General features: G+C 40.7%; 1 protein-coding gene across 3 annotated transcripts in view; it reads left to right on the top strand.

The window, feature by feature from the left end:
- Positions 1-15,239, top strand: part of furinb (furin (paired basic amino acid cleaving enzyme) b) — a 73,374-nt gene that overhangs the window by 700 nt on the left and 57,435 nt on the right. Inside the window, exons 1-2 of one of the 3 annotated variants that reach the window (XM_052060060.1) lie at positions 593-792; positions 2,630-2,901. In XM_052060060.1, coding sequence (XP_051916020.1) covers positions 2,728-2,901 — 174 coding nt within the window. In that variant the 5' untranslated portion in view covers positions 593-792; positions 2,630-2,727. Of the gene's footprint in view, positions 1-592; positions 793-1,998; positions 2,119-2,629; positions 2,902-15,239 lie in introns of those variants that run through there. The other 2 variants (XM_052060061.1, XM_052060058.1) reach the window with 2 other exon arrangements.

The raw sequence follows: 15,239 nt of genomic DNA, 5'->3' as shown, positions 1-15,239 counted from the left end.
TATCCCATTTGATTTAGGACACACATTCTGTATATTGCACTACATACATATTTATACATTCATTCATTCATTCATTCATCTTCCGAGCCGCTTGATCCTCACTAGGGTCGCGGGGGGGTGCTGGAGCCTATCCCAGCTGTCTTCGGGCAGTAGGCGGGGGACACCCTGAATCGGTTGCCAGCCAATCGCAGCATATTTATACATCCATCCATCCATTTTCCGAACCGCTTGATCCTCACTAGGGTCGCGGGGGTGCTGGAGCCTATCCCAGCCGTCTTCGGGCAGTAGGCGGGGGACACCCTGGATCAGTTGCCAGCCAATCGCAGGGCACACAGAGACGAACAACCCTCCACGCTCACATTCACACCTAGGGACAATTTAGAGCGTCCAATCAGCCTACCATGCATGTTTTTGGAATGTGGGAGGAAACCGGAGCACCCGGAGAAAACCCACGCAGGCCCGGGGAGAACAAGCAAACTCCACACAGGGAGGCCGGAGCTGGAATCGAACCCGGTACCTCTGCACTGTGAAGCCGACGTGCTAACCACTGGACTACCGGGCCGCCCATATTTATACAGTTGCTCCATATTTATTTACAGAGAAAAGCTACTTTTTTTACAGTATCATCGATTCAGCCTTGACATCACCTCATGTGTTAATTCCTCCATGAAAAGGTTTCAGCAATGCAGATTAAAATTCGGATCTAGGTTTCTTGGAATCAGCCAGTATTTATTGGAGGCACAACATAGTCAAGCTACAGAGAACAATGTCTGAAGACAAGATTCCGTTAGGGTAAGTTCTCAGTGACAATGATGTGTGAATAGTGTTTTATAAAAAAGAAATGTCAATGGATCTCCCTGGTAACCATTGTTTCTAGACTGCATTTCTATCTAGAGTTCCCACTGTCTAAAGCAGTAAGAGCAAAAAATGGTTTTGATGAAGAGAAATTTAATCTCAGTGCTATCACTCAATTTCCAGATCATCTCAGACAAAGGCTCTTTTGCTACTACTGTGTCCTGTACACACAGCGCAATATGTTGTCACCCTGAGCTCCATCTACTCTTATGAATGGATGCTCACCTGTCAAAGTTCTGCACCATCACTGCAACATACTGCTGTGCATTCTTTTAGAGGACAGCCCAAAGCACATGGTGGGTGTTGATTTGGCTTGGGCACAGCCTGAAATAGAACTTGAGTGCTGGTTATGGTGTGCTACCTACCTACCTACCTACATCTCCTAAGCCAGCAAGTTACAATTTTAACAGCATTGCTTGCTTGACTGTAAAAAACTATAAGCTGATCTCACGGGAAGAATGTAACATGTGACAAACCTTTTTCTCACTGCCACATCACATTTTGCTGTTGACTGAATGGAAAATGCTGCATTTGAGTTCCTCAATGTGGGAACCTCTCAGTCATAATAGTAAAGTTAGTCACCCATACCTGCCATCTTGCAAGTGATCAGTACACAACGCTAGAAAATAGAGCATTTTTGGCATTTGAAGACATACCGTATATGTATAAAATGTTTCCTTGCATTAACTTTCACTGTTCGGACAGTGTAAGTGTGGTGAAGTAATACCCACTTGCAGCACATGTTTTGCTGTTGACAATGGCCAACGGTGGAGCCCCATTCTTAAAAAAATAATATTTTAAGAATCGCGGGTGTGTGTTTTATACAGATGTTTAATATGAATGCTTCCAAGAATGTATCACTCACAAAATTATGATTTACTTAGCAGTGACATTTCAATAATGTGCGTTGCGCACGCACATACACACACACACACACACACACACACACACACACACACACACACACACACACACACACACACACACACACACACACACACACATACAAAGTCTTGTGTAGCCACAATATTTCAGCTGATAATTTGACTTTTACCAGTTTACGTTACAGTAATGATGGGAAAAGGTTTTGAAAAAATTGATCTTGCTTTCATTTTTTTGAACTACATAAACCTGACATTTCGACACTGTTGTGCAGACTTTTCATCCCCACTGTCAATGAGTGAATTCTGTCAAGAACAAGCGAAGATTCAGCAAAAATCATGACAGAAGCTTCTCAATGGCCACTTACAGTGTTTGATCAAGGTGAAACATTTCATCAAATATTATTGGACCACATCTTGACATTTTGAAATTTCTCCTCCGGGGTCTATTCACGAGTAATGATTGCAAGTATCATATAGTTTAAGCTGTTAAATTTTAAAACAGTGTGGACTACAGCAAATCATAAATTAATTTCTTCTTGAGTGATTTTAATTAGCACTGCAATAAAAAATAGTAAGTACATTCTTGACTTGACATTCAATACAAAAAAAAGAACGGTAATTCAAACTCGGACACCCAATTCTTATATTTAGAAAAATAAGGGATGTACATTTTATATTCATCACCGCAACTGTATATGGGTTAACTGTGCCCTACATATTTATTGAAAGAGTTGTAAAGTAATGTAAAGCTTTACTGCCAACCATGGCCTCATAAAATTGTGCCTTTGCTGTTCGGTTTTGAATTTGGTGTGAGAGGGTAGTTCTGAGCCAGCAGGGACGCGTTAAGAAAATGTTTGTCTTTTTCGCTCACTCTGTTCTGTCACCTCTAGGTCACTGTTCCACTTTACCGCCACAAGGGAGTGCAGCTCCAGTTTGCCTGTGACGCAGTGAGAGACCCACGGATACACTGCCCTGCGTTCTACTTTTCATGGATGCCCAGGTGGCTCTGCTGCACTTATGGACAGTCCTTGTCCTGACATCAGAACTGAATTGGATTGATACCGCAGAGGTCTACACCAATGCTTGGGCCGTCCAGATTAATGGAGGCCCCAAGGAGGCTGACCGCATCGCAAAGGAACACGGTTTCATCAACCATGGCAATGTGAGTTGGACGTCCAATACGCTGTATTTGTGTGTGCTTGCGCTTGTTCTCAAGCTGTTGCTGTCATGTGTGATTGTCCTTACAACACTCCATGTGGCACCAATTCCGTCAGTATTGGAATTCTCTCTGCACCAAAAATGTGTTGCTTACTGCACTTCTTTTAGTGCTCACTTGTTATCTTTGGTGGATCCTGCTGCAATCTGAAGTGCAAACAATTTATATTGATCTGACAGAAAATATATGGAGTGCATAAAAAAAATGTTTTCCTCTATCAGTATATTTTAATGTTCGGTCACAGGACTTGTAAACATTTCTAGTATTCTTTTTTCCTTCTATTTTTCTTTCTTGATGATGTCTAGCGATTGGCTGTGGTAAGAATATAAAGTAAGTTACATAGAAGTTTAAGAATAAATAACTAAGGCAGACAGTGCATGGGAAACACTATGGCTTGCTAGCTTCCGTTCAACGGTCTCTGGAAACGATAGTATCTGTCGTCTATTTTAAACACTCAAGCTTGTCAACTTTATATCCTGAATGACCCACATTTTCCATGACTAAATACAGAACTGCCGGTAGTTACATGCTAGTGTCATTTTGTCCTTCAAAACTCAAACTTTTGAAATGAGCATGTTCATTTCCAATTTTCTTGACACATTGTCATGGGTACGATCTCATCTCAAAGAACGTCTGTTAATTTTTTCATTGTTGACTCAGAGGTCACTGTTGCTGGTGGTTCATTGTCTTTTGGAGGACTGTCTCAATGTCCTCATTTTGTTTTAGATTCAAGTATTAATCTGTTTAAGAAAGCCTCAGTTTCCTAACCAGTGTTGAAATATTCTTGTCCCGTACAGCATAGGTGTCAAACTCAAGGCCCGGGGGGTCCAGATCCAGCCAGCGACATAATTTTATGTTGCCCTTGAAATCACATCATGTGTGTGTCAATGTCTCTTTGAAGGGTTTAATGGTGGATTACATACTGTATTATTTTCATTGTCGTGAATTTCACTATGGGGAGTGCCTCAAATAAGTATTATTATTTTAGTCTCTGGCCACCGAGTGTAATTGCAACAGAGGGTTGGTGTGCAGAGTATGTGACACAGCAGTGATGGTACGGCAGAGGGTTATGTGAGGTAATACATTTGGCAAGGCTTTTTGAAGACGGTGGATTAGACTGGAAAGGCCTTTGTCATTTTTCTGTCATCCTCAGTGGTCGTTCTCGACTAGAGGGAGGCTGGACGGAACTGATGTATAATAGAGGGTAATGGGATTTCTATCTTTAATGTCATTGTAGGAATATCACAAAGCCGATTATTTGTTCACTTCTGTGCCCAGTAATGCCCAAATGACTCTTTGTGTATGTGTAGTTTTGCTTACGATAGCTGAGTGTGAATTTGTTGGACTGTGGAAGAGAAAGTGTTTGGAATTGAATTTGGAATTCCGATTTGAGAAATGAGATGAGCCCATTGTGTCCCATTATCCTTCCATTAAAATGGGACCAGGACATTGAAAATAAACCAGATATAATAATGTAAACAGCAGTGTAATGCAAATGTAATTTATAATTTATTTAAAATCATCATAATCATCATTGGTTTTTATATATTTCTGTGTCCCTCCATCAAAATATTTCCTAACATAAAATGTATCACCAAAAAAAAAGGTTGGGGACTGCAGCATTTGATGACAAATATCAGGAAATGTGAATTACACATAAAATAAAACCATAAATCCATACTAATATCATATTTGGTATTAATTCTGACCTTACTTTAATATTGTTGTACTTGGATTGTGTTCCTGAATACATTTTTAAACATGGATTTAGTAACTGTATTGTTCCCTCATTCCTTTTCTCACCCACCACTGTCGTTTTTTTTTTCTTCCGCAATGTGGCTAAATCTGTAGTGGTCCATCAATTTGTTATGTGTTGTCTTCCTCTCTTCAGATCACAAATCTTAAATAGAGTAGCGATAGTAAATAGCCAGACAGTATCTCTGTTTTCCGTACTCAGTGCTACAATGAAATTGCAAAGATGGCTGCTGCCAGGAATGCACTAAACTGGCTGATTCTCATTAATGTTACTCAAAGATGTAACATTATTAAATCTATAGAATGTATATATGTGACTATTTGCCTATAATTTCCCTCAGTGCGATAAAATGAAGCCTAGATATTCTTGCTCTGTGCTGGATAGTTATACTTCCAAGGCTGTTCAGGACCATTGCCAATTTCTCTCGATCCTTAAAAAACTTCCGTTTGATCCACCACCCTGCTAGTCAATCCCTTCTCTTCTTTCCAGTTCATTTCAAATGCTAAGGATGATCATGTAGCAAAACATACAAAACTCACACTAAGTCTTTGGTCTTCATTTGGGTCAGATAATTTGTCTCTGGCTGCGTTGGTTGAGTTGATGTTATTGCTCAGAAATGACAAATGCTTCCATGTGACTATAGAAGTATGGAGGACAATTTGCTGTGCAAGCTTGGGAGAGTTGATTCCGGTTTTTTAAAGTTGATTTTTTTTGTTTTGAAATTGTCAGCCTAAATATATCAGAAAGTGTCATTTCCTTTATTATCCCTAAGTAGGTAGACCCACGAGACATGCCTTTTGTGTGCTTGTGAAAGGCGCTTACAAATGTGATGTATTATTATTATTATTGTGTATTGCCATTCATTTGTTCAGCGAGGAGATAATTTATTTAAAGGAACATCAAAGAATCTGTAGCAAAGTATCATGCCTTCTCTCTCTCTCTCTCTCTCTCTCTCTCTCTCTCTCTCTCTCTCTCTCTCTCTTCTTAGGTTCATCCCCCTAGGCCCACTCCTCTCCCCCTTAGTCACAGTCTTGTTTTCTCTCTAGTTCGTTTGTGTTTTGAGGTGTTAATATACAAGTTATACACAAACTCATACTCCACAGTATTATGCAGCTCAAAAGCACAATGGCTGCACTTTTGCAGTTTCTGCGGTCTATCCCCACAAGACTCTGGAGGAAAAATAAGGGCAGCCTATCCAGATAAAAGCCGTGAAGTCCTTCTTTCTACAAGAATGCAAGTAGAGCAAGATAAAAGAAATCTAACCTTTCTTTAAGCTCCACAAAACATTGATTGTTGAGTGGAATTCAAGGGGGCGGGGGGTTGGTCAACAGTTAAATTTTTAGACTCTAATTTCATAATGTGTGAAATTATTTTTTGTATGCAATTATCTTCGAGATCTGCTGATAACAAACTCAAGGCCCGGGGGCCAGATCTGGCCCGCCATATCATTTTGTGTGGCCCGCGAGAGCAAATCAAGCATGTCAACTTTTCCATGATGCTTGCTGAAGTCTGAACCAAAATTTCAAATTGGGATATGTAATCCATCATCACATAGAGATAATGCAAGCATGATCTCATTACATACTTATTACATTAACGTAAACAATGCCTGAATAAACCATTATTTTTGACTTCTGATTTCAAAATTAGTTATCACCAATTTGTTGTGCACTTAATATGTAATATGTGGACGTGATTAAACATTTATGCGGTTTTACAAAATTCACAGTCATAATGGCCCTCTCAGGAAAATCGTATTGCATGTTTTAACAAATATCTTGTCCGTTAACTGTCTAGCTGAATAGTGCAGTTATCCATCTAGTGAGGAGAGAAAAAAGCTCTGCCTGTATTCTCACCTGAGGATCCAAGACATGCGGCAAATCCAATGGCCACAAAGTTGCTCATCAAATTGCAGCTTAGGGTGTGCTCCTATAGAAACCCTTATGCTTGAATGGTGTTTGTTATGGAGGATCTGTGAAGGGCAGAGGATCTATCTCCATTTTACAGGCTCCAACTCAACTTTATTTATAATGCACACTAAAACACTGGTTGATTAGATGAGACAGAGAACAGACGGTATGAGGTTTGTGTGTCGCAGTGATGGAAGTTAATCAAACTGATCTTCATCCTTTGAGACAGTTTATACTCTGTTGTTTTCACATCGTCTACTTTCACTCAATTGTCTCCTCTTCAGGGGCTTTTTTAAAGTCTAGCCACGAGGCGCTTCTGTCTCTACATTATTTCACTCACACCATACTACACTTTAAAAAAAAAAAGTAAAAACCTTGTGTATCTGCCATTTACTACCCATTAGTTGCTGCTTTCTATATCATTACCGTTTTAAAAAATCCAGAGTATTTTTATCAAAACTGTATATGTATGTCAAATAAATTGGTTAGTATTGAAGGTATTTAGATTTTAAACTCGGATTCTCAGAAGCATTGCAGGAATCTGAAAAACATTGGTTTCTGTTTTGACCCAAAGCAGCACTGCTGGCTCAGCAAAAGTGTTCTGTAGGCAAATTCTCAAATCTCCTCATGATTGTCAAATCAAGTCAACAGTATTTATAGAGCACTTTCAAACAGCCATCACTGCATACTAAGTGCTGTACATGGAGCAATTTAACATGCACAATAAACAGTAAGACAGCAAAATTGGTAATAAAGGCGGTAGAAAGCACCAAACAGTAAAATCAAGAACAAATCTAAGTCATGTTGAGTCGAATGCCAAAGAATACAAGTGAGTTATGAGGAGGGCTTTGAAGATGGGCAGCGAGGAGGCTTGCCGAATGTTCAGTGGTAGGTCATTCCAGAGAGAGGGACCAGCAACAGAAAAGGCTCGATCCCCTCTGAGCCTCAGTTTAGTTCTTGGTACTTCTAACAAAGTCTGGTCCACAGACCTGAGGCGCCGGGCAGGTGTGTAGGGGCGGATGAGCTCAGAGAGGTAAGGTGGCGCGAGATTATTCAGAGATTTGAAAACAAAGAGGAGGATCTTGAAAATAACTCTAAAATGAATGGGGAGCCAGTGAAGGGATGCCAGAGTAGGAGTTATGTGCTCCCTCTTACGAGTACCAGTCAAGAGGCTTGCAGCGGCATTCTGGAACAGCTTAAGGCGCTTAATGGAGGACTGGCTGACTCCAAAGTAAAAAGGGCATTGCAGTAATCGAGCCGGGACGTGACAAAGGCATGAATTACTGTCTCAAAGTGTTCATGTGAGAGGAGAGGTTTTATTTTGGCCAGCTGTCTAAGGTGAAATAAGCAGGATTTAACAACAGCACCTATTTGCGGATTGAGTTTGAAATCACTGTCCAGTTTAAGGCCCAGGTTTGAGATCGTTGATTTCAGATAAGGAGACAGGGGGCCCAAGTCTTGATTGAAATGATTGCTAACATTTCAGCAAAACAAGTCGAATTATAGTCAGCTTGCCAGGTCCATATGCGGAATTGCTGCTGGCTAACTTGCGCTGTGTTCAGTAGCTTGCACGCTTCCGTTCTGCTGTCTCTTGCAGGGTATTTTGATGTGAACGTAGCATGACACGTGTCAAAGTGCCGCTTTACATTCGACCATTTCATCAATGGTATTTTGTCACTGCAAATCAGACACACTGCAGAACCTGTTCTCTCACAAAGGCACATTTGTCCTGAAGTATACCATACTCGTCATCTTTTTTTTTTCGCCATCTTACTCGTTTAGGATTAGCTTTGAGTTAATGACTGAGCGGGCCGATTCAAAAGAGGGCGTTTACCTGTTTCCGCAGCACTGGCCAACAAAGGCCAGTATTATCCAATCAAAATTGTTCCTGGAGCCAACTGCAGCCCTGAACAGGAAATGAGCAGTAAAAAAATTGATGGATGGATTAAACAAGCGAGAATATTTTGTTTTATCTGCGAGCCAGATGCAATCATCAAAAGAACCACATATGGCTCGCCAGCCATAGGTTCCCGACCTCTGTCCTACATGCTGCTGCCGAAGGACATTACCTGCCTTTAAAATACATGTGGCTAGAGGCACAGTCTGCTTGCTAAAAACACAACCAGTGTGTTAGTTTGAATTTATGAATTTTAGGACCTGTTTGACTTTTGACCTTGAGCCAGAATAATGCAACATGGAGCTCCGTCTCAGTTACCTCTGGGCATTGCATATGCCCAGAGGTAACAAGATGGGATGATGCAGCTCGACATTCTGGTACAGTTGTTTTGTTTCCCACTTCTATATTTCCCATCTGCTTCAATTTCAACGTATTAGCAAATTTGTGCTCCTAATTTACTTAGGGTCAGAGGAAACGAATGTGTTCATACATATACAGGCTGCACTTGTCTATAAACTGCTGGTGCCATATTTGTAACATGAGAGATTTAAACAGAAAATCTTTTACATTCCTTCCTCCTGCACCCCCCCCCCCAAAAAAAAGGAAAAAATGCCCTTTAAAAGCTTAATTCCTCTTTTCTTTTCTCATGTTATGTATTGTCTCTTGTTTTGTTGTTCATAAAATTGTTCATAATATTCTAGTATTGTCTGCATTGTAATTTGATAGTTTGGGATATCTTGTTTAGTTTGGGAAATCTTGTTTAGACACGTTTTATTTGTGTGTAAAGCGACGTTCCCATACCTTGTTAACAGTTTTGACTCTCAGAATTTTCACTGTTCACGAAGAATCAATAATGGTCTTTGAGTGGATTTGTCCTGAAATGGGTTTGGAATGATGATCAAGGAAACGGCCGTAAGTGAAAGTAAACATGTCTTCATGATGTTGGGTTATGTTGAAAAAGAAGCTCCCCAGATAGCACGAAGTACTTTCCAAAGCAAGTCTTTTTTTCCCCACATAGCCATTTTCACAAAGCTCTTGTCTCAGACACACAATACATCAGAGATGGTCAGCCCATATTTGGGACTTTTTTAAACATTGTTTTTGTTACGTCACGTCAGAGAACTATTAGTAGTTCATTTAACTGTGTGTTCTGTACAAACTATGTATTTTACCTACCTATGTTTCAACTTACAAGGAAAAAGCACGCAAACCAAACCACCATTTACACATAATCACCGCTTTGTTATTATCAAAAGCACATGTGACGCATTGAATGGTTACATAACATCCGTGTGCCCCACATTTCCGACGATGTGGTTTGCGCCCAGGTACTAAAAAGCACATATATTCAAACAGGGAAGCATACTTAACATCTCATTACATTCCTTGAAAGTAAGTATATGACCGCTGGACACATCGAAGACCTTTACTCTAGCCATGCAAAAAGGGCCTCCTTTGTAACGGGCGCAAAGACGCAAAAAGGTGAGTAATCAAGTGCTTTTGATACATATTCTGAAATTAGGGGTCTCCTTCCCGAACTAATCAACTATGTAGATACTTGAAGTGAACCCTCCTACCACTACTGAAGTAAATACATGTACAATACAACTCAGAAATCATAATAATGCGACTACAGAGTCGTAGCGAGTAAATACTGCTCAGCAAGCTGACTGTTATGAAACGATACGGTCTCAGCAGATCTGTGTGTGTTTGTGATCACTATTGTTTACATTAGTAATTTGTCACATGGACCAACACCCCACGAATACCTTAATTACCAACACCATTAGAACAATTATTCTGATTTGTTCCCTTCAGTGACAAAAATTACCCTCATGGACCGTTGCATCATCTTTCATTATTGATTGCAGCACCTTACATGAGACGCAAGACCAGCACTGTGCCTCATCATGTAAACATTAAAGAGAAACACATAACATCAGCACGTGCCCTCCCACGCACAGCACTAACAAGTCGCAATGCTCCAAGAAGCTGCAATGTACACACCTTTCTGTTCAACATGACATCTATGTGAAATCACTCGTTTCTGAGCTTAAAACTCTGTCATAAGTGACATTTTGGAGATGAACAGTTGCTTAAATGAATTGGAATAAAATTTTAAAGGGCGGCCCGGTAGTCCAGTGGTTAGCACGTCGACTTCACAGTGCAGAGGTACCGTTTTCAATTCCAGCTCCGGCCTCCCTATGTGGAGTTTGCATGTTCTCCCCGGGCTCAGGTGGGTTTTCCCCGGGTAATCCGGTTTCCTCCTACATCCCAAAAACATGCATAGCAGACTGACTGAAGACTCTAAATTGTCCCGAGGTGTGAGCGTGGATGGTTGTTCGTCTCTGTGTGCCCTGGTATTGGCTGGCAACCGGGTCAGGGTGTCCCCCGCCTACTGCCCGAAGACAGCTGGGATAGGCTCCAGCACCCCGAGACCCTTGTGAGGTGAGCTGATCTGAAAATGGATGGATGGATAAATTCATATGGGCCAAAATTTCTAGGTGTCCACCAAGTGGGCTCCATAAAATTACAATGACATTTCAAACTCCGTCACTTGCCCTAAAAATTTCCACATAAATAGTACAAATTAAAAATGATTCATGTGAGGAGCAGTGAGTCAGCAATTGTTTTCTCTTGAATGTATCTATTGTGGTGGATTTTGGAGGCGTTTGAAGTGCAAATTAAGTGTTTGTTTGTTTGTTTGTTTTTGAAAATTCCAACTGGTCGGCCACAAAAGCAAGTGACAGTGCACTCCACGAAATAGCGGCACTGTTGAGTGTCAGTTTCCAATAAATTAATCAGAACTTCTTTACCTATTTTGACATAGATGGGTTTGTTATAAACATCAGACCGCGTTGCACCCAGTGAATGGACCTCAGTGGTGTACTTTCCCCTGCTAAGTACAGTGTGAAAAGGTTTATACGGACACACATATGCATGCACGTACACACTGTACTCTGCTGAACCCCTCAGAGCGGCTCAATGAAACTCCAGTTTTCAATTGAACTCAGATTAAGAATTGAGAATAATTAAAGGAAAAGCACATCTTTCTTGCGCGCACACACAAACACACACGCACACGCACACACACACAAACACACTTTATATTTAAAAGCCAGATCCTCCACAGCTTGAGTAAAGAATGTATGGTGTGTGGAACGAATGCTGCTCAGAGTCAGGGATGAATCCAGTGTACTTTTAGTGTTCCTATTTCATTCATTCATTGTGAATATTTAGAGATATAGTGTTGCATGAGCAGCTTTCTCTACAATTTAAATTTCTCAGGGCTTCTCTGATGTGGCATAGGATGCCAAATACTATTTGTGGAAATGCTGCTTGGGAATGGGGATTAAAAAAATTATTAGCTATTATGTTATTGTTATTTTATTTTCCATGTTCTGTGAAGCACTTTGTTACAGTTGTAGCTGTTGTGAAAGTGCTGTCAAAATCAAGACGTATTGTATCATGATTATTTCTTGTGGCTTTTCATATCGATATGTGCCCTGCGACAGACTGGCAACCAGTTCAGGGTGAAGTCCGCCTTCCGCCCACGAGTCGGCTACGACAGGTTCCAGCACCCTCACAGCCCAGTACAGATTAGCAGTGTTGAAAATGGATGGATGGATGGATGGATGGACGGATGACTTCATGCTGATATTAGATTGGTGATAGATAGATGACGTATGGGTGCCGTGGAGCATAGCTAAATGAGGCGGCGTTAAAATATTGCTCACAGCTTGAACATTGCAGACTGCACTTTTAATAACATAGTGCCGTCAAAGGATTAAGATATTGTTCAATATAACACCATCTAAAAGTGAAGCAGGAGAATGGCGGTGTATAATTGCAGATGGTGATCAAAAGAGATGCAGGTGAGTGTGTGTGCGTGCGCGCGCGTGCGTGCGTGCGCGTGCATGCGTGTTCATGTGTGTGTGTGTTGCATGTTTAAATGTGCTAAAAGCATCCATTTTTTCTGAACTAAGCCCTTGAAGTCAAGGTCAGAATACTGAGATGAGCCTGTTTTACATATTTCCTTCCTGTGTTCCATCACAAATGCAACACTCCCACAGTCTCCCTGCCGCCAGTCTTGCATCTCCAGATAGATGAATTGATGTCTTTGAAATAGCTATCAGACAATCTTTGTGCGATAGTCGCATTGATTTTCTTCATGTCCTGGACTAACACATATATAAGTCTGCTCCTTCACATCTATTCCAAGACTGGAAGACAGCTTGCACTCTTAAATTGTAGCAGGTTCAGGGAATAGTAATACATGGTTTTTTTTTACTGACCTCCAGTGTTCGATTGAACTTAGATTAAGAACCATTGCATTAGTGGTAAGCACTAAGCACTTTCTCTTTCGCGCGCACACAAACACACATTCATACATTCAACATACAGATACACACACACACACACTGGGGCGGCAAGCCATTGGGTGACAGCTGCCAACTCACAGATCCACCAGGGTAAATGCTAAAATGTAAGGATACATAGTTTGTTTTTTTGGTTTTGTTGTGTTTTATTCATAGCAGCCAACTCTTGAATTATGCACATTTCCCCCCCTTAGGACTCAAACATAGAGAAATAAAGTATATATTATTTATATCTATAATCTTAACATCTGTGCATTTAACCAATGATGAAAAACTAAACAGACATAATTTACATACTTCAATTAAACATTCCAAGAAAGATTTCAGGTCAATTTAGCCAATGGCTCAGCTTATTTAGATGATTTGTATCTGTACTAGCTTGTGATATATTTTTCACATAAAATCCTTGCAATGTGCCCACACACTTTTCACAGCTTGGTTTTCCCCAAGACATGTCCCTCCCAATGAAAGAAGCTGAGACAAGAAGTCTGCAGTCAAAGCTGGGATGTAAACAAATAATTACACTTCATTGGGAAGCACCCAATTAGCCTTGATTTTGGACCAGTAAAATGAACTTCTTCCTGCTACCCAGGAGTTTCAGCTGTAATTTGGCTAAAGATAGCAGCAAATAAAACGCAATTGAGAAGTTGACAGTTTGAGCATTAGCGAGATCCACTGTGCCTGTTATTTCCATCTCAGAGATAAAACAGTTGGTGCTTTGAATTATCTTCAATGGTTGGCTGCGTCCTGAATTGACTAAATTATTAATCGTGTTGTTAATGAGTCACTCCCGTGTTTGTACTGAGCGTGTGAAATCACTGTTGTTTTATAAATGTTTTTAGTGTATGTAGGGTTTTGCGACAGTCAATAGCAGTATAGTGTATATCAAAGAGGCCATGTCCAGTCTATAACTAAATAGACTTAAATATATCATGTTAAGTGCACCAACCTTTTAGATATTTGAAACTGATTGTGTTCACTTGGTAGACTTTTAATTCATCTATGTACGGTATTTATTTTGATTTGTGTTGCAAGCCCAAATTTGAGGTATGAGTTGATTCAAGTATGACTCAAGTGAGGGATGAAAAAAGAGAGAGAGAGAAAGAGAAAATAAAATAAAACAACAGCAGTCATTGTGGCCTTTTCAGTTGTTTACTGAAAAGGATAATGAAAATGCATCATGTCATATCACATGAGCTTTCACAACAAAAATTATATTTATGTTTACGAAGCGAAATTCAGCTATCTGGTGCCAAGCCCTGACCAATGAAATACAGTATCCATCCATCTATATCATCCATTTTCTGATCCGCTTAATCCTTATAAGGGTCGCCGGGGGGTGCTGAAGCCTATTGAGTACAGTATACAGTATTTAGGTATGGTTTGTACAAACATATTTCACTATATTTATATTTCCAAATGTCCCTGTGGCTGAAAAGCAAAACACAAAGAATTTCTGTCGCTGGCAGGCACCGTTGAGGTCCATAAATTGGGGAATCATTCCAAATATGATTTTCATACAATCTCCTGTATGTCCCGCTTCTTTCCTCTTTTTTTTGTGTTTGTCATAAAACTTTGTGGGCGGCCCGGTAGTCCAGTGGTTAGCACGTCGGCTTCACAGTGCAGAGGTACCGGGTTCAATTCCAGCTCCGGCCTCCCTATGTGGAGTTTGCATGTTCTCCCCGGGCCTGCGTGGGTTTTCTCCGGGTGCTCCGGTTTCCTCCCACATTCCAAAAACATGCGTGGCAGGCTGATTGAACACTCTAAATTGTCCCGAGGTGTGAGTGTGAGTGCGAATGGTTGTTCGTTTCTGTGTGCCCTGCGATTGGCTGGCAACCGATTCAGGGTGTCCCCCGCCTACTGCCCGACGACAGCTGGGATAGGGTCCAGCACCCCCCGCGACCCTAGTGAGGATCAAGCGGCTCGGAAGATGAATGAATGAATGATAAAACTTTGTTGGAAGGACAATCCTTTTCATCCTTGACAAGCACACCATGTTGTGTGTGGTTCAATAAAAAAAAAAAAATTCCCAAAGAATACCAGCAATCGCAGTTTTTCCATCGTTAGTTAGTATATGTACGAAGGTCAATCGGGTGTGCGACTGTGAGTCGGTCACTGTAATTTGGTCACAATTGTCCAGTTCATCTGTGTGCAGCCGGCCCAAGTTTTATTTTCCTGCTGCCATCATGTTCTTTGGTAATGAAAATTGAACGATCCCTATCCCAGAAGAAGCCCACGCCACCACATTCACGCTACTCCTTCACAGACAAACTTGTTTATGTGCTTTGAATTCATGAGCAGATTATTTCAAAGTAATCTTTATTATAACAAATTAGAACAAA

This window comes from Hippocampus zosterae, chromosome 3 (assembly GCF_025434085.1).
Source record: "Hippocampus zosterae strain Florida chromosome 3, ASM2543408v3, whole genome shotgun sequence".
Lineage (NCBI taxonomy): Eukaryota > Metazoa > Chordata > Actinopteri > Syngnathiformes > Syngnathidae > Hippocampus > Hippocampus zosterae.
This window is presented reverse-complemented; position numbering and strand designations above follow the sequence as displayed.